At 43.5% G+C, this 18,144-nt stretch overlaps 1 protein-coding gene across 1 annotated transcript in view; it reads left to right on the forward strand.

The window, feature by feature from the left end:
• SEMA5A (semaphorin 5A) overlaps nt 1–18,144 on the forward strand; it is a 354,982-nt gene that overhangs the window by 303,529 nt on the left and 33,309 nt on the right. Inside the window, exon 15 of the mRNA XM_003407895.4 lies at nt 16,148–16,373. Within this exon, the coding sequence (XP_003407943.2) occupies nt 16,148–16,373 (226 nt within the window). The remainder of the gene's footprint in view (nt 1–16,147; nt 16,374–18,144) is intronic.

Raw genomic sequence — 18,144 nt, forward strand, 5'->3', positions numbered from 1 at the left:
TTTTTTTATACACAAATCTAAGCTTTTGATGTAAATGTTGTCATTCCTGCCTGCCTCTGTAAATCCTGTTTTCACAAACACCACATCTCACTCCCCTGACAGTTTGTCGTGTTTTGTCCTAACATGGCTCAGAACATTCATGGGGTGGGTCCTTAACTAGGCCGGATACCCTATAATACTGAGGAACGAATGTTCAAAAACAAGAAGGTAAAGTGTCCTTTTCACAGTGTGCGGGGAAATGTAGAGCCCCTGACCTGTCTCATGTTGTTTATTCCATTTACTTATATTTGTAGGGAAATTAAACAATTTGGAAGCACTTCAGTCCTGTTGGAGCCCTGGTGGCACAGTGTTAACTGAAAGGTCAGCATTTGGGATCCACCAGCTGCTCCTTGGAAACCCTGTGGGGCAGCTCTGTTCTGCCCTGTAGGGTCACTGAGTCGGAATTGACAGCAACAGGTTTGGTTTTATTTTTTTATTTTTCAGTCCTATTTGGGAAGGACATTCATTTTTATGCAGCCTCCCTAGAATGTTTTTCCCCCGGATGAACAGAAAGTAAAGTAAAAAGCAGCCAATAACTCTTGCTGAACTCCGTAATATTTCCCAGAAGAGAAAAATAAATCAAAATGTCACCCACAGCACAGAACTCTAAACATTTTAACCGGGGCGTTATCGTGTAGGCTGGAGGATGGCTCTGAATAAGAAACACCTTCACCTCATTAAAGAAGAAACAGTCTAGAGCCAGAGGTTTGTAGCTGCATTGGTAGGCCTAGATAACGTCTGTACACTTCTGAGTTAGTGACCTCCTAGGTAAGTTCCTTAATTGCTGTATGGAAAAGCTGGACATGGAATGAAGATAAGGGAAAAGGTTTATAGAGCTAAAACGAAGCAATAGATAAACATGCATCACGAGAAAGATATCTGACTAAAAACGTGGATTTTAGTGTGATTACTTCATCACCATCTTATGTTTTAGGATTTTACAGCAGGATAATTTTCAAGTTATATTTACCAAAAAACCAAACCCATTGCTATTGAGTTGATTCCCACTCATAGCCACCCTAGAGGACAGATCAGAACTGCCCCATAGGGTTTCCAAGGAGTGGCTGGTGGGTTTGAACTGCCGACCTTTTCATTAGCAGCTATATCACTTAACCACTGTGCCACCAGGGCTCCAAGTCATGTTTAAGCAGATGAAAACCCATGCTGTGGGGCGGCCTCAAAGCATTGATTTGGACGACAGTTACTCATTTATTGTATAGGAAACTTCTAGATAAACATGCTGACTTTTATTATTGTTATATGTTAAGTATTTTAAAGTTTATAAATGGTTAAGGTCTAGCTTTAACTTGTAAGTTTGATTTAAACATCTAGAGGGCTTGAATTCCAACGCAGTCCTTGTTTGTGTGCACAAAGCTACATAAACAAAGGTAACCAGAGCCAGGGTCACTTTTAGGACGTAGGTGAGTGCTGTGGAGTCTGCAGTCCCATAACCTGTGGCAAGGACTCCTCGGTGAACAGTAACGAGCCTGGCACAGTGCCTGTCGCAGTACTTTATCTGAGGCACCTCCCGCCTGTCCGTGAAGGCTTGCATGTTGCCATGATGCTGGGCCAGTTTCAGCAGAGCTCCTAGGCTAAGACAGACTGGGAAGAAAGGCCTGGTGACCTGCCTCCTGAAATTCAGCCAGCTATTTTCACAACAGTCCAGTCACAATAGTCCAAACCACAATCGATTATGGGGATGGCACAGGACCGGGCAGTGTTTACTTTCTTCGTGCATAGGGTTGCCATGAGTCGGGCAACAAGCTAAATCATCTGTTTTCCAGACCATCACACAGACGGAAGTAGAGGGGACCCAGGTGGGCGCCACAGGAAGCAGCTGAGCTGTGGCCTGACACGCTGAAGCTTAGGCTAGAAAATCACCTCAGAGGCAGGGAACGTGTAGAAATGTGTTTCAGCTATGGCCAAAAGAAAAAAAAAAATTAAAGCCTCAGTAATATTGTCAGTAATAGTCAAATTTAATTATAAACCTAAGATGTAAATAAACCATTCAATTAAGTTTCAGAGAGAAGATTATATATCTTAGCAATAAATCCATCAGCAGTGGTCATATACAAACTCTTGTTAGGATCTCATCGCTTCACTTAGACAGGATATTAACTTTCTAAATTTATGTTTTATTTATTTTTGTGGCACATAATGTATGTGCCAAATCTTTTGCCTTTTCAACATTCTTCATGTGTGCTATCAGTGACGTCAGTGAGGTTTACCGTGTTGTCCAGCCATTGTCATTATCCATCTTCAAGGTTATTCACGTCTGCAGCAGTTCATTCTGGAAGGATCGTAGGAAAGCCATCATCTATTTGCACGACCACATTTACATGGTGATTCTCCCAAGAAAGCACAAGGCCTTTGTCTTCAGATTGAAAATACTTCCCTTTTGCTGGGAAGTTGAAGACTTCTTGTTAACAGTGTCCCAGCTTCGAGAGGGAAGGCCAGGGAAGAATGAGGGGGGCTAGGGGCCCCCAAGGTCGCCAGCCAGGAATAACCTTGGCCGTCACTAGGTGACCAGATGTCCTGGGCAGGCCTCCCTCGTTCTTCACTCTTCACAGGGGTCACTACAGGACTCTCTGCACACGTTTTGCACATTTATATACTGAGGCACAAAGATTCTTATGTCTTTATTAAGAAAAAAATCAGGACAGGCACTAAGCTCTCTTGAGAAGGCACTCAGTACTCTCACCAGCATGGCTTTTGTTTTCAGTGATCAGGGCTTTAAACTTTTCTTAAGGCAGCTGAGGTTGCACCAGCGTACCAGCTTATCCAGTCGTTTAGAAATGATTGCTAAAGGCAACTAACAGCCCCACCTCTGGCACTGTGATAAAAAAAAAAAAAAATTAGAGAAGGATAAACTTCCCTTGTATGGATCTCATCCATCTGTCAGACACAGAATCCTCGGCCGTATGGTCCATGACGTTGACCAGAATGTCAATTACTACGTCCTCCTGCACCTGAGCTCCCATAATATGTAGCCGGTGGGGCTTTTACAAGCCCTCGCGTGCCCCAAGCCGTTAAGTGCTCAGCTACTAAGTGACAGGTTGAAAGCTCACACCCACCCACAGTTGCCTCAGAAGAACGGCCTGGCAATCTGCTTCCAAAAGGGGATGGCCACTGAAATCCCTATGGAGCAGTTGTGCGCACATAGAGTCCCCCTGAGTCAGAATTGATTTGTCCGCAACTGGTTTGGTTTTAGTTGTGGTTTGGGGGGAGGGGGGTATTGGCCCTTTCCTATGTTCTCCTTGAACTTCCTGGGTCTTACTCTCACCACCAGTATCTGAGATCCTGAGGGCTGAGGGCTGAGGGCGTAACCCAGTGTCTTACGCATGGTGCTCATGTGCCAACAGTGATTACTGAAAGATAGATGGTGGATGAGTGGGTGGATAGATATCACGATACTTCTGCTTTCACAAATATATTTTTAATGGAAAATGCCATTTACACAATATTACTTTGACTTTTAATTTCAAATCCATGAATGTTTGAATTAAGATATTTTTGTCATTACCCGTAAGTTATGGTAGAAAACATTCATGAGGTAATAGGAATGTAACCAAGCAACCTTATTTATAAAATGAATGTTATTCAAAGATCTTTATTTAAGAGGAAAATAATTCCCTAAGTAAATTGGCAGTAAAAAAAAAAAAAAAAAAACCCAAAAGTACAATTCCTTGGGATTTAATTTATAAGGAAAAGGTGTTGATAAAACATACATACATTCTTTTAGCAGGTCTGTTAAATGATGGGATCGCAGCACAGAGAGCTGAGAAAGTCCCCAGAGTTCCAAGTATTTATAATGGTGAGGTGGTAGACAGCCTTTGGCCTTAGCAGTAATGTTCCACATATATCACACATGCTGTAAGGGTTTAGATGAACTAAAAGTCCCTACTCCTATCTTAACTAAATATTTAAGGAATGTGAGCTGATAAAAAGTCAACTTCCAGTGAACTCAAATGAGAGCAGATTTAGAATTTAGATGGACATGGAATGGTGCACAGGAACTTGAATGCAAGTAAATTTAAACCCCTGTACCACGACGGCAGTGGGTTTGGTTTGTTTTTTTTTACCACTTAGATGAATGTATTCTGCTGGTGTAAGAGGAAAGCCTGGTGGTGTAGTGATTAAGTGCTTTGACTGCTAACCAGAAGGTCTATGGGGCAGTTCTACTCTGTTCTGTAGGGTCGCTATGAGTTGGAATCAACACTGTGACAATGGGTTTGGTTTGGTTTGGTTTTGGGTGTAGGAGGATGATCAAGGACCATCATGACCATCTGTGTTTTCCTACGAGAGAGAATGACGTCTCAAGTTGGCAGTGTCCAGCTTTGGAGAATTTCTGCATTTTCATGCTTTGCATCCAATTTTGCTTCCAGTCCTCTGTGCAGACCAAAGATGCCATACACACCTGGGCAGGTTGAGATGCCAGGTGTCCCCTGGTGGCTTCTTTGGGAGGCCCCACCCGCCTGGCGGGCTGTAGCTAGTTCACGTATTGAGGGATCTCCACTGTCAATGGAATGTTTTAGGGGGAGCTGCTCATCTCCTATTACGGTTTCCAGTCAATAAATGCTAATCACTGTAAACACGTTATCTTGTTCAGTGCTCCCACGTCGTCATGTTTTGTTTCATAATAGCCCCGTTTTACGAACAAGAAGACTAAGGCAGGAGGTTTAAAGCTTTCTCCAAGGAACTGAAGAAGTGGCGCCCTGGGCAGGCCCTGGTGGGCTCTGTGGTTCTCACGCAGAGCCTCCAACTTGAAAATGAGCGGACGCCTTCACACTAAGAAGCAAACACCTGCTTTTGAATAAACTCCCTCCTTGCCTCCTCCAGCTTCTGGGCGTCTCTTGGCATTTGTAGGTTTGTAGATGGGTCTTCATTCACATCCTGGCTTCTCCCTGTGTGTGACTCTTTCTGTGTGTCGGTCCTTCTTTTTTATGAGACAAGGCTCAGAGGGATTAGGGTTAGGACCCAGCCTAATCCAGCTTTATTTCCCTAAATGTCACATTCAGCACCGCAGGGGTTAGAAATTCAACATACCTTTTGGAAGATTCAATCCATCATAGCACTATTCTCAGTTTTCAAAGAAATTGGCTGGGGAAGCAGTGATATGAAACCGCTCTGTTCTTCTGAGGACTTTGTTGTGGGATTCCCCCACTATTCCTTCCCATCTCTGCAGCATTTGCTAACGTGCCTTCTACTCGGTTGTGGTTCTGCAAGAGGGTCTGAGACGGAGGGCCCCCAGGACGAGCTCTGATCACTGAAAGATGCCCACGTAACGTTGTTTAACCCTGAGCACCGGAGGCCCATTTCCATCCCACGGAGACTCAACTTGGGAGAAGCTCTTTTATGGAATGACTATGCTGCCATTTTAAACTGTTATGCCCTTAAAGCAACAGGCACTTACCCAACACATTTCACTCAGACATACAGGACTAAAAGCCTATAAAGTAATAAAGTATAAACCTATGGTCAAGAAATGATTATTTCATCAATATTCTGTGAAGCTGAATTCAGAGAGATTAATTCAGAGTAGCATCCTGAGCCATAAAAAAGTATGAATCGTAACAACTAACCTGAACCTGAGGTCCCTGGTAGCACAAATGATTTGCTGTCAACTGCTGACCAGTAAGTTGGCAGTTCAAATTCACCCAACGGTTCCATGGAAGAAAGGCCTGGCAAGCTGCTCCTGTAAGATTATAGCCAAGAAAACCCTTGGAGCAGTTCTACTTTGAAGCACATGGGGTCTCCATGAGTTGGAATCAACTTGATGGCAACAGGTATTTTTGAACCTGATACTGCTAGATAACCTGAGGGACTCAGACCAACACCTTGAATTTCCTACATGTCATCAATAACTTATAATGGTCTTTCGGTTTTTGAACAATTTTAACTAAAACCGTCTTGTAACAAAGAATTGGAGGAGAATCATAGCAAGAGGATAATGAGTTTTCCATGAAAGAAAGTTCCTTATCGCTAGGTGACCAGGCTATACGGGCAAAGGAGGCAAGAGAAAAAAAGGTTCAGCTTTATTTGAATCCTTAGGAGCTGTCTTAGTCTGGGTTTTCTAGAACAGCAAAACCAGTGAAGCATACAAATATATAAAATATATATATATATATATATATATATATATATTTTAGAAATTTAAGGAAATGGCTCACGCAGTTTTGGGGTCTGGCAAGTCCCAAATCTGCGGATCAGGCGACAGGTTGAAGACCTCTGCTGGCTCACAGGATTGCAGGGGCTGAGGAACCCAGAACCTGCAGGTCAGGCAGCGGGTCAGAGAGTTCTGCAGGCTTACGCCCTAAGAACCGGAGGTCAGGAGACAAGAAGAGTGCAGGGTCGAGAGAGAGCTCTGCCAGAACACCCCTGGTGTAGATTGAATATGTCCCCCCGAAATGTGTGTCAGCTTGGTTAGTCCATGATTCCCAATATTGTGTGGTTGTCCACCATCTTGTGATATGATGTGATTATACTATGCATTATAAATCCTAACCTCTATGATGTTAATGAAGCAGGATTAGAGGCGGTTATGTTAATGAGGTGGGACTCAATCTACAGGATTAGGTTGTAATTTGAGCCAGTCTCTTTTGAGATACAAAAGAGAGACGTGAGCAGAAAGGAGAGGGACTTCCTAACACCAAGAAAGTAGATCCAGGCAGGAGTGGAGTACCTCCTTTGGACCTGGCATCTCTGTGCTGAGAAAATCCTAGATCCAAGGGAAGATTGATGACAAGGACCTTCCCCCAGAGCCAACAGAGAGGGAAAGCCTTCCTCTAAGGTGGTGCCCTGAATTCGAACTTCTAGCCTTCTAAACTATGAAAGAATAAATTTCTGCTTTTTAAAGCCATCCACTTATGGTATTTCTGTTATAGCAGCACTAGATAACTAAGATGACTCCCAAGAAAATTCCTCTTTTAATTGATTGGCTGCTTAATAGGATCATATCATGGAAAGTGATTATATCACAAATGGAAGAGTACCTAGTCCAGTGTCTGCCGAACCACTGAGAGTTACAGCTTAGCCAAGTTGACACATAACATTAACCATCACAAGAGTATTGGAAGGAAAACAGAGTCATACAATAGATTGCTTTTTATGTACACAAATGAATATATAGTTACATATCTGTGTGTGCTAATGTTGTACGGCTACGTAACAAATAACCACAAATTCAGTGGCTTGAAGCAATCTTTGTTTTCTCACTGTCCTGTGGTTTGGAAGTCTGGGCCCGAGTGGACTGCTTCCTCTGCTCAGTGTCTCAAAAGGCTGAATTCGTGCATTGGCTGGAACTGTGATCTCTCCTGAGCCTTGGCATTCTCTTCCAAACTCACTGCTTCTTGCCAGAATCCAGTTCCTTGAGGTTGTAGCACCAAAGTCCCTGTCACTGTTCTACAGGGCAGAGGTCTCTCTCAGCTCTTAGATGTTACCCTCAGTCGTAGCCACGTGGTGCCCTCACAACACGGCAGGTGTTATGGATTGAATTTCATCCCCCAAACCATATGTTTCCATATCCTCTTCTGAAACTGGCCTGAATTCCTGGCAGTTCCCTGTCGATATACTGCTGCAGCCATTTTTGAATGATCTTCAGCAAAATTTTGCTTGCGTCTGATATTAATGATACTGTTCTATAATTTCCACATTCGGTTGGATCACCTTTCTTGGGAATAGGCATAAATATGGATCTCTTCCAGTCAGTTGGCCAGGAAGCTGTCTTCCATATTTCTTGGCATAGACGGGTGAGCACCTCCAGCGCTGCAACTGTTTCTTGAAACATCTCAATTGATATTCCATCAATTCCTGGAGCCTTGTTTTTCGCCAGTGCCTTCAAAGCAGCTTGGACTTCTTCCTTCAGTACCATTGGTTCCTGATCATATGCCACCTCTTGAAATAGTTGAACATCGACTATTTCTTTTTGGTACAATGACTCTGTGTATTCCTTTCATCTTCTTTTGATGCTTCCTGCATTGTTTAATATTTTCCACCATAGAATCCTTCACTAATGCAGCTCGAGGCTTGAATTTTTTCTTCAGTTCTTTCAGCTTGAGAAACGCTGATTGTGTTCTTCTCTTTTGGTTTTCCATCTCCAGCTCTTTGCACGTGTCATTATAATACTTCACTCTGTCTTCTTGAGCCGCCCTTTGAAATCTTCAGTTCAGTTCTTTTACTTCATCAATTCTTCCTTTTGCTTTAGCTGTTTGATGTTCGAGAGCAACTTTCAGAGTCTCCTCTGACATCCATCTTGGTCTTTCCTTTCTTTCTTGTCTTTTCAATGACCTCTTGCTTTCTTCATGTATCATGGCCTTGATGTCATTCTACAACTCGTCTGGTCTGCAGTCACTAGTGTTCAGTGTGTCAAATCTATTCTTGAGATGGTCTCTAAATTCAGGTGGGATGTACTCAAGGTCATATTTTGGCTCTCATGGACTTGCTCTGATTTTCTTTGGTTTCAGCTTGAACTTGCATATGAGCAATTGATGGTCTGTTCCACAGTCAGCACCTGGCCTTGTTCTGACTGATGATATTGAGCTTTTCCATCATCTCTTTCCACAGATGTAGTCAATTTGATTTCTGTGTGTTCCATCTGGCGAGGTCCATGTGTATAGTCACCATTTATGTTGGTGAAAGAAGGTATTTGCAATGAAGAAGTCGTTGGTCTTGCAAAATTCTGTCATTCAGTCTTCAGCATTGTTTCTATCACCAAGCCCATGTTTTCCAACTACTGATCCTTCTTCTTTGTTTCCAACTTTCGCGTTCCAATCGCCAGCAATTATCAATGCATCTTCATTGCATGTTTGATCAATTTCAGACTGCAGCAGCTGATAAAAACTTCTATTTATTCATCTTTGGCCTTAGTGGTTGGTGTGTAAATTTGAATAATAGTTATATTAACTGGTCTTCCTTGTAGGCTTATGGATATTATCCTATCACTGACAGCGTTATACTTCAGAATAGATCTTGAAACGTTCTTTTTGACGATGAATGCAACACCATTCCTCTTCAAGTTGAAGAGGAATTGGAACCAGGGATATCACTGCTGATGTCAGATGGATCCTGGCTGAAAGCAGAGAATACCAGAAGGATGTTTACCTGTGTTTTATTGACTATGCAAAGCTTTTCTACTGTGTGGATCAAAACAAATTATGGATAACATTTTGAAGAATGGGAATTCCAGAACACTTAATTGTGCTCATGAGGAACCTTTACATAGATCAAGAGGCAGTTGTTCGGACAGAACAAGGGGATACTGATTGGTTTAAAGTCAGGAAAGGTGTGCCTCAGAGTTGTATTCTTTCACCATACCTATTCAATCTGTATGCTGAGCAAATAATACGAGAAGCTGGACTATATGAAGAAGAACGGGACATCAGAATTGGAGGAAGACTCATTAACAACCTGCCTTATGCGGATGACACAACCTTGCTTGCTGAAAGTGAAGAGGACTTAAAGCACTAATGAAGATCAAAGACCACAACCTTCAGTGTGGATTGGACTGCAACACAAAGAAAACAAAAATCCTCACAACTGGACCAATGAGCAACATCATGATAAACGGAGAAGATCGAAGTTGTCAAGGATTTTATTTTACTTGAATCCATAATCAACAGCCATGGAAGCAGCAGTCAAGAAATCAAAAGACACGTTGCATTGGGTAAATCTGCTGCAAAGGACCTCTTTAAAGTGTTGAAAAGTGAAGATGTCACCTTGAAGACTAAGGTGCGTCCAACCCAAGCCATGGTATTTTCAATCACATGATATGTGTGTGAAAGCTGGACAATGAATAAGGAAGACTGAAGAAGAATTGATGCCTTTGAATTGTGGTGGTGGCAAAGAATATTGAATATACCATGGACTGCCAAAAGAATGAACAAATCTGTCTTAGAAAAACTACAACCAGAATGCTGCTTAGAAGCAGCGATGGTGAGACTGTGTCTCATATTCTCACATGTTTTCAGGAGGGATCATCGTGCTTGGCAGAGTACAGGGTCAGCGGAAAAGAGGAAGACCGTCAATGAGGTGGATTGACACAGTGGCTGCAACAATGAGCTTAAGCATAACAACGATTGTGAGGATGGCTCAGGACCGGGCAGCGTTTTGTTCTGTTGTGCATGGGGTCGCTATGAGTCAGAACCGACTCTATGGCACCTAACAGCAACAACAACAAACCATTTGTTGAATTTCTAACCCCTGTACCTGTGAATGTGGCCTCGTTTGGGGAAGCAGGGTTTTCCTCTGAAGATCTGATCAATTAAGTCAAACCAGAATAGAGGAGGTCTTCATCCTGTTCTCTTCTGAGTGGTGTCATATAAAGGGGAGAACAGACAGAGTCACACACGGCAAGGAAGACACACTCCATATGCAGACTCATTGACGAGCCAAGTAACACCAACAAACAGCAGAGCTCCCAGAAACTGGAGGAGACGAGGGAGGATCTTCCCCTAAAGCTGATGGAGGGAGCATGGCCCTGCAGACACCCTGAATTCATACTCCCAGCCTCCAGAACTGTGAAACAATACACCTCTGTTCTGTTCTTTAAGGCACCCACTTTGTGGTGTTTCATTATAGTAGCCCCAGGACACTAAGACGGCAGGTAACTTCCTCTAAGTTGTCAGGAGCTTTCTCTAGTTGTTTTGGATGTAGTCTTACATGACATAACCTAATCAGGCCAGTGACCATCCCTGCATCCTCACAGGACCCGCCACACTCAAGGGGAGAGGGCTATACCAGGCGTGTCCACCAGGGGGTGCCAGTCTGGGGCCATCTTAGAATTCTACCTAGCACAGCATATGTGTGTGTGTTTACTGCCAAAGTACTCTTCAGCTGCATTATCCTCAAGGAACGGGGTGCAGGGACTGTGATGGAAAACAGACCCGTTGCTTCCAAAGCTACCAGTGGACAGGACACCCAAGGACACGCAGGTCTGCATCCCTGATGAAATCCAGGAGAACACTGAGTAGTGCATCCAGCGTCACCAAGGTCGGGTCTTTGTAAGACGTTTGGGAATTTTACTGATTCAATAAGCAGATAGAAGAAGATGCTACATCTCTGTTTTGTCCTGTTTCTTTAGTTACTGAAAGCAGAATTAGAGAAAAAATGGCATCACAATGATCTAAGAGAGGAAAATGGTATTTAAAATTCCTTACAGTCAATTAGCAGCTGAAATCAAGTTGGCATGTCAACCCCGTGAGACTCACATTCCTCTCAGTATATTTCTCAAAAGCTCAAACTTAATTTTTTTAGAAATGGATTTATCTATAAAATAAATGTCAATATATCAAACATAGATTAATCACCAGCTTTGCAAAATCTTTACTACAAGGAGGTGTGGTGATGCAGTGGTTACCGCACATGGCTGCTAACTGAAAGGTCACACCCACCAGCTGCTCCTCCGGAGAAAGATGTGGCATTCTGCATTTGTAAAGATTCCAGCCTCGTGAACCCTGTGGGACAGGTGTAATCCTTCCTATAGGGTCGCTATGAGTTGGAATTTACTAAACGGCAACAACGGGCTTTATGCTGCTGAGCAGTAGTTTTAATGTTTTACATATATGTGTGTGTGTATGTGTTTGTATATATTTTATGTTTATATATATACACAAATTGTTTTGTGACATTGTTTGCAATCCCATCCGTGTGTCGGCACCCTCTCCCTTTCCGTATACACCCCAGGTTCCCCGTGTCCTTTCATCCTGTTTTCCTGCCCCTTCCTGCCTTCTCATCTTTGCTTTAGGGCAGGTGTTTCCCATTAGGCCTTGTATACTTGATTGAACTAAGAAGCACATTGTCCACATACATTATTGTTTGTTCTGTAGGCCTGTCTAATCTTTGGGTGAAAGGTGGACTTTGGGAGTGGCTTCAGTTCTGAGTTAGCAGGGTTCTGGGGGCCATAGTCTCAGGGGTTCCTCCAGTCTCTGTCTGACAAGTAAGTCTGGTCTTTTTGTGAATTTGAATTTTCTTCTAAATTTTGCCCTGCTCTGTCCAGAACCCTCTTTTTTTTCTTTTTAGATCCCTGTTAGAGCGGTCCGTGGCGGTAGCAGGGCACCAGCAAGTTCTTCTGGGCTCAGGCTGGTTGGAGCTGTGGTTCATTACTCCTTTCGACTAGTGTTTTGTCTCTTTGGTTTTCTTCATTCTCCTTTGCTCCGGACTGGATGGGACCAATAGATGTATCTTAGAAGGCAGCTCACAAGCTTCTAAGACCCCAGATGCTGCTCACCAAAGTCAGATGTAGAACATTTTCTTTATGAACTATGTTATGCCAGTTCATCCAGATGTGTCCCAAGACCATGGTCCCCAGCCCTCAGCCCCAGTAACTCGGTCCGCTGAGGTCTTTGGCGATGTCTATAAAGCTTCTATGACTTTGCTGGTCAAATTGTGCTGCCTTCCCCTGTATCGTGTGTTGTCTTTCCCTTCACCAAAGTTAACTTGTCTACTATTTAGTTAGTGATTTCTCCTCCCTACCTTTCACCTTCCTCGTAGCCGTTGAAGCTTGTTTCTTTCTGTGTATAAACCTTTTCTTGGGTTTTTATAGAAGTGGTCTCATGCAATATTTGTCCTTTTGTGATTGATTTATTTCACTGAGTGTAATGCCTTCCAGAGTCATCCGTGTTGTGAACTATGTCACAGATTCATCATCGTTCTTTACCATTGCGTAGTATTCCATTGTGTATATACCATAGTTGGTTTATGCATTCATCTGTTGATGCACATCTAGGTCGATTCCATCTTTTTCCTATTGTGAACAATGCTGCAGTGAACATAGGTGTGCGTATGTCTATTCGTGTGAGGGCTCTTCTCTAGGATGTATTCGTAGGGGTGGGATTGCTGGATCACATGGTATTTCTATTTCTAGCTTTTTAAGAAGGCACCGTATTGCTTTCTATAGTGATTGTACCATTTTACATTCCCACCAGCAGTGCATAAGACTTCCATTCTGCCTACAGCCTCTCCAACGTTTGTTTTCTGTTTTTTTTTTTTTTAGTGCCAATAATGTCGGAGTAAGATGGTATCTCATGTAGTTTTGGTTTGCATTTCTCTAGTGGCTAATGATCACGAGCATTTCGTCATGTGTCTGTTAGGGGCCTGAATTTAGCCTCTGTCTTTATAACTGAATGACTGAATTTTCCATTATCACTTCATTATTGTAGATTGATTTTACATCGTCTTGCCAAGAAATTAAGCCACTTTAGCCACATAAGTGGGACCAGAAGTACCACATCAAAACCCCATGATTATAGAGAGTATTTCTTTACTTAAATCTTGTTTTTCTTACGGTTGTATATATTGTTGTCGATGTTCGTTGCCGTTGAGTCAGCTCCGATTCATGGCGACCTTATGTATAACAGAACAAAATGTTGCCCGATTCTACGCCATTTTCATGACCATTGCTGTGCTCGAGCCCATTGTTGCAGCCACTGTGTCAGTCCGTCTCACTGAGAGTTTCACTCATTTTTACCGACGCGCTACTTTACTAAACATGATGTTCTTTTCTAGGAATTGGTGTTTCTGGTGACATATCTAAAGTAAGTTAGTTGAAATCTCGCCATCCTTACATCTGAGGAACATTCTGGTTGTATATCTTCTAAGACTATTCATTCTTCTGGCAGTCTACAGTATATTCAGTATTCCTCGCCAATGATGCTGGAAGCTATGGCTTTGGTATTTCAAATCTCACCAAGGCCATCCATGATTTCAGTGGAGCTTTCAGACTAAGACAGTCTAGGGGGAAAGGCTGGCCATCTATTTCCAAAAATGAGCCAATAAAAACTCTGTGGATTGCAACAGAATATTGTCCAATATAGCCCTAGAAGATGAGCCACGTAGTTTGGAACGTTGTATATATACAGATATCTTTATATCTCTTGTTGTCACTAGGTGACATTGAGTCGATTCCGACTCATAGTGACCCCATTTGTTATAGAGTAAAACTGCCCCATAGGATTTCCTAGATATACAGATATAATCCTTATGGGAGTACATTGCCGGGTCTTTTTTCCCGCGGAGCTGCCAGGTGGGTTCAAACCGCCAGCCTTTCAGTTAGCAGCCAAGCACTTAACTGCTGTGCCAACAGGGCCCCTCCTCTGTAGGTTTATGTCTACATAAAGCACACATACACACACGGTTAAGTGCTATGGCTGCTAACCAAAAGGTCGGCAGTTCTAGTCCGCCAGACGCTCCTTGGAAACTCTATGGGGCAGTTCTACTCTGTCCTATGGGGTCGCTATGAGTCGGAATTGACTCAATGGCACTGGGTGGGGGAAGGCTGAATTATACAGACAATTCAGCTTCAGTGAGTGCTTGTCATGATTCTGTACCACAGGCCAGAAGAGATGGTGGCCTTAATTAGGAAGAAGGCAGTCAAGACAGAGAGGAGAGAATGACCACGAGACTCACTGTTCTTACTGTTAGATGCCACGGGTCAGCTCCAGTTCATGGAGACCTTATGTATAACAGAATGAAGCATCGTCTAGTCCTGTGGCATCTTCATGATCATGGGTATGCTCGAGTCCATTCTTGAGGCCACGGTGTGTTTTGAGTACTTTCCAACCAAGGGGGCTTATCTTCTAGCACTGTATCGAACAATATTCTGTTGTGATAGATAGGGTTTTCCGTGGCTAATTTTGGGAAGACTGTCACCAGGCTTTTCATCCTAGTCTGTCTTACTGGAAGCTCTGCCAAAACCTGTTCACCATGGATGACCCTGCTAGTATTTGAAATACCGGTGGTGTAGCTTCCAGCATCACAGCAACATGCACACCCCCGCAGTATGACAAGCTAAAAGATGGGTAGTGGCAAGACATAATTAGGAGTCCATATCTATATATATATTTTTTTATCTATAGGACTTGGCATATAAGTAAGGGAGAACCAACAAGGATACCTCCCAGGTTTCTGGATTAAATGTTTGGTGGAAGGTTTTATCACTGTTGACTGAGATGGGGATACAGTGGAAACATGTTTGGGGGACTGTATGACATTGTTCAAGAACTATTCTTATCTAATACTTTCCACCTTAATATTATCATAATATTATTCTTATCTAAGAACTATTCTTATCTAATACTTTCCACCATAATATTAAGAATCCTATTTCTCTTGGAGCCTGGTGGCACAGTGGTTAAGGGCTTGGCTGCTAACCAAAAGGTCAGTAGTTCAAGTCCACCAGCCACTCCTTGAAAATCCAACCTGGCGGTTCTGCTCCTGTCCTATAGGGTTGCTATGAGTCAGAATCGACTCAATGCCAGTGGGTTTGGTTTTGGTTTTGATGAGGTCCAGAGGCATAAAAAGTGGCTGGTATACAGTTAAACCAATAGTAACTAAAGAGTTAAGCTTTGCACTATGAGGGAGTAATGGACATAAGAACAGAAGATGTTGGAGACTTAGATCAAATGAGCTTGTTCTTCCTCAACCTTGACTGTAAGGAAGGGACACCAGGGTATACTGTCCCAGTCAGCCATCTCAGCAGCACACAGATGCCCCTGACACTTGGCCTGTTTTTTTTTTTTTTTAATTCTATTTTATCTCACTCAACTCCAACATGTAATCAGTATAAAAACTGGGTTTTCTTTTTGGTTTGGTTTTTTGAGTTTTTTTGTTGTTGTTGTTATTAGTGTACAATCCTTGATGTTAATTACATTCGCCATGTTGCGCAGCCATCACCACTAACTGTTTACAAGGGTAATTCATCACCCCACATACCAACTCTGTACCCCTAAGCAATCATTTACCCCTCCCCCTGCCCCGGGTAACCACTGATACACTTTAGGCTCTATGTATTTGCCTATTTTAGAGATTTCATACAATGCCTGTCCATTTGTGATTGGCTTATTTCACTCAGCAGAATGGTTTCGAGGTTCATCCATGTTGTGGCATGTATTAGTAGGACTTCATTTCTCTCTGTGGCTGTGTGATATTGTACTGTATGGATGGACCACATTTTGTGTATCCATTCATTCCAGGGTGGACACAGGCTTGTGTCCACTTACATGTTTAAGCGTGTAGCAGCTGGTGATTCTCAGCCCTGAGGTCTCATGGAAGGCAGCCCTGCAGGACTGGGCTGTGGATATCTGTGACAAGCAAGTTCCCTGCATTCTCTTCCCAGGAGTACCAGCCCTGCAACACCAACCCCTGCCCTGAGCTGAAGAAGACAACACCCTGGACACCCTGGACACCCGTCAACATCTCCGACAATGGCGGCCACTATGAGCAGCGGTTCCGGTACACCTGCAAAGCCCGCCTGCCTGATCCGAACCTGCTGGAAGTGGGCCGGCAGAGAATCGAGATGCGCTACTGCTCCAGTGACGGGACCAGCGGCTGCTCCACGGACGGTGAGTGGGCGTGGCGCAGGGCTGAGTGGTGGCCGCCAGCCCCTGCCACAGGAGCCTGTGATCTCACCTCCTATCTCACAGAAGATCGAGGGGGCATTTTCCTTCTGATACACTACTGCTCAGCCATCTTTATAACGATGATCACCCTTCCTGTAGACCTTTAGTTACGCAAGGAGATGGCCCTATGAATTCTACCCCCAAAATTACAGGAACATGATAGGTCCAGAATAGTTTGTGTGAGCTTTACTTAATATCAGAAAATACATTCAGTAATCTTCCACAGCCCTTCTGGCACTAAAGTGTAAGCTGCAAATGAGCTTTTCCTTTGTTTATCCCTGGAGACCCTGAGTAGTGCAAATAATGAATGCACTAAGCTACTAACCGAAAGGTTGGAGGTGCGAGTTTACTCAGAGGCATCTCAGAATAAAGTCCTGGTGATCTGCTCCCCAAAAATCACCCCCTGAAAACCCTGCGGAGCACAGTTCTACTCTGACACGCACGGGGTCACCATGAGTCAGAGTCAGCTCAGCAGCAAATGTTTTTTTGTTTATTTATCTCTGAAGTGGACAAAATGCTCCTTGAAAGGAAGGATGGAGAGACTTTGTCTCACATACTTTGGACATGTTATCAGGAGGGATCAGTCCCTGGAGAAAGACGTCATGCTTGGTAAAGTAGAAGGTCAGTGAAGAAGAGGAAGACCCTCAATGAGATGGATTGAAGCAGTGGCTGCAGCACTGGGCTCATGCGAGGAAGGCACAGGACCGGGCAGTGCTTCATTCTGATGTACATAGGGTCCCTGTGAGTCAGTACCAACTGAACAGCACCTAACAACAATGACAGCAACCCAGACAGAGGCACCCATTTCTGTGTTTACACCAATAAAAGGGTCTGCTTTAGTGAAGGGTGTTACGAGAGGAAATCTTAATTAATCCAAATAAACCAAACCCACCTTAGTTAAAAGGAGTTGGTAACCAGAAACAGTATAGGTTGAGACATTGCCCCTCTGTCTCTGCTGTACCCCTGGGTCAGTACCTCAGGAAGTCTAGGGTCTCGGGGTCCAGAGTCAGGCTGCCTGGATCGCCCTGCTGGCTGTGTGGCCTCAGGCAAGGTACTTTACCTCTCCATGCCTGGAGTTCCGTCTGTGAAACGAGGACCATAAAAGCTGTAGATGAAAGGAATGGCACAGGTGAAAACTTTGGAATCCTGTCCAACACAAAGAAAGCACACAATCTTTTTATCTTAGTTCTTGCTTTTTTGCTGCATCTGTATTAAAGGTAAACTGGGTCACTAAAAGCTTTGACAAAAAACATTGGAAAATTTAGTTTGAGGCAATTTTTTTTTTTTAACCAGCTATGCAGTAAGACTATAAGCAAGAGTTAAGACAAGCAGGAATTGTGAATTTATCTACACTCCCGTTGTTGGTCTCCAGCTACTCACTCAGTGTCCTGGAGAAAGGCAGTGAAAACCCACATAGTACCTTTGTACCAGAGGTGATGTTGCTTGAAAATCAAAGCCAAGTCTCCTCACATCATGAAGATAATGCAGGGGCCACTTAATTGTTAATACGCAGCGTCTTCCTTCCTCTGCTGACTCAAAGCACGCGACCCTCCTCGGGGTTCACGCCCTTTTCCACCATTACCTCAGCACTGACGCCACCATTGTGGTTACGTATTTGATTTGTGGCAGATGTCCATCTTCTTCCAACAGACTGGAGAGCACCTCAAACCTCAGGATCTGAAAGAAACATATCGAGCTGATGAGAAGGGCCACC

Source organism: Loxodonta africana, chromosome 2 (assembly GCF_030014295.1).
Source record: "Loxodonta africana isolate mLoxAfr1 chromosome 2, mLoxAfr1.hap2, whole genome shotgun sequence".
NCBI classification, from domain to species: Eukaryota; Metazoa; Chordata; class Mammalia; order Proboscidea; family Elephantidae; genus Loxodonta; species Loxodonta africana.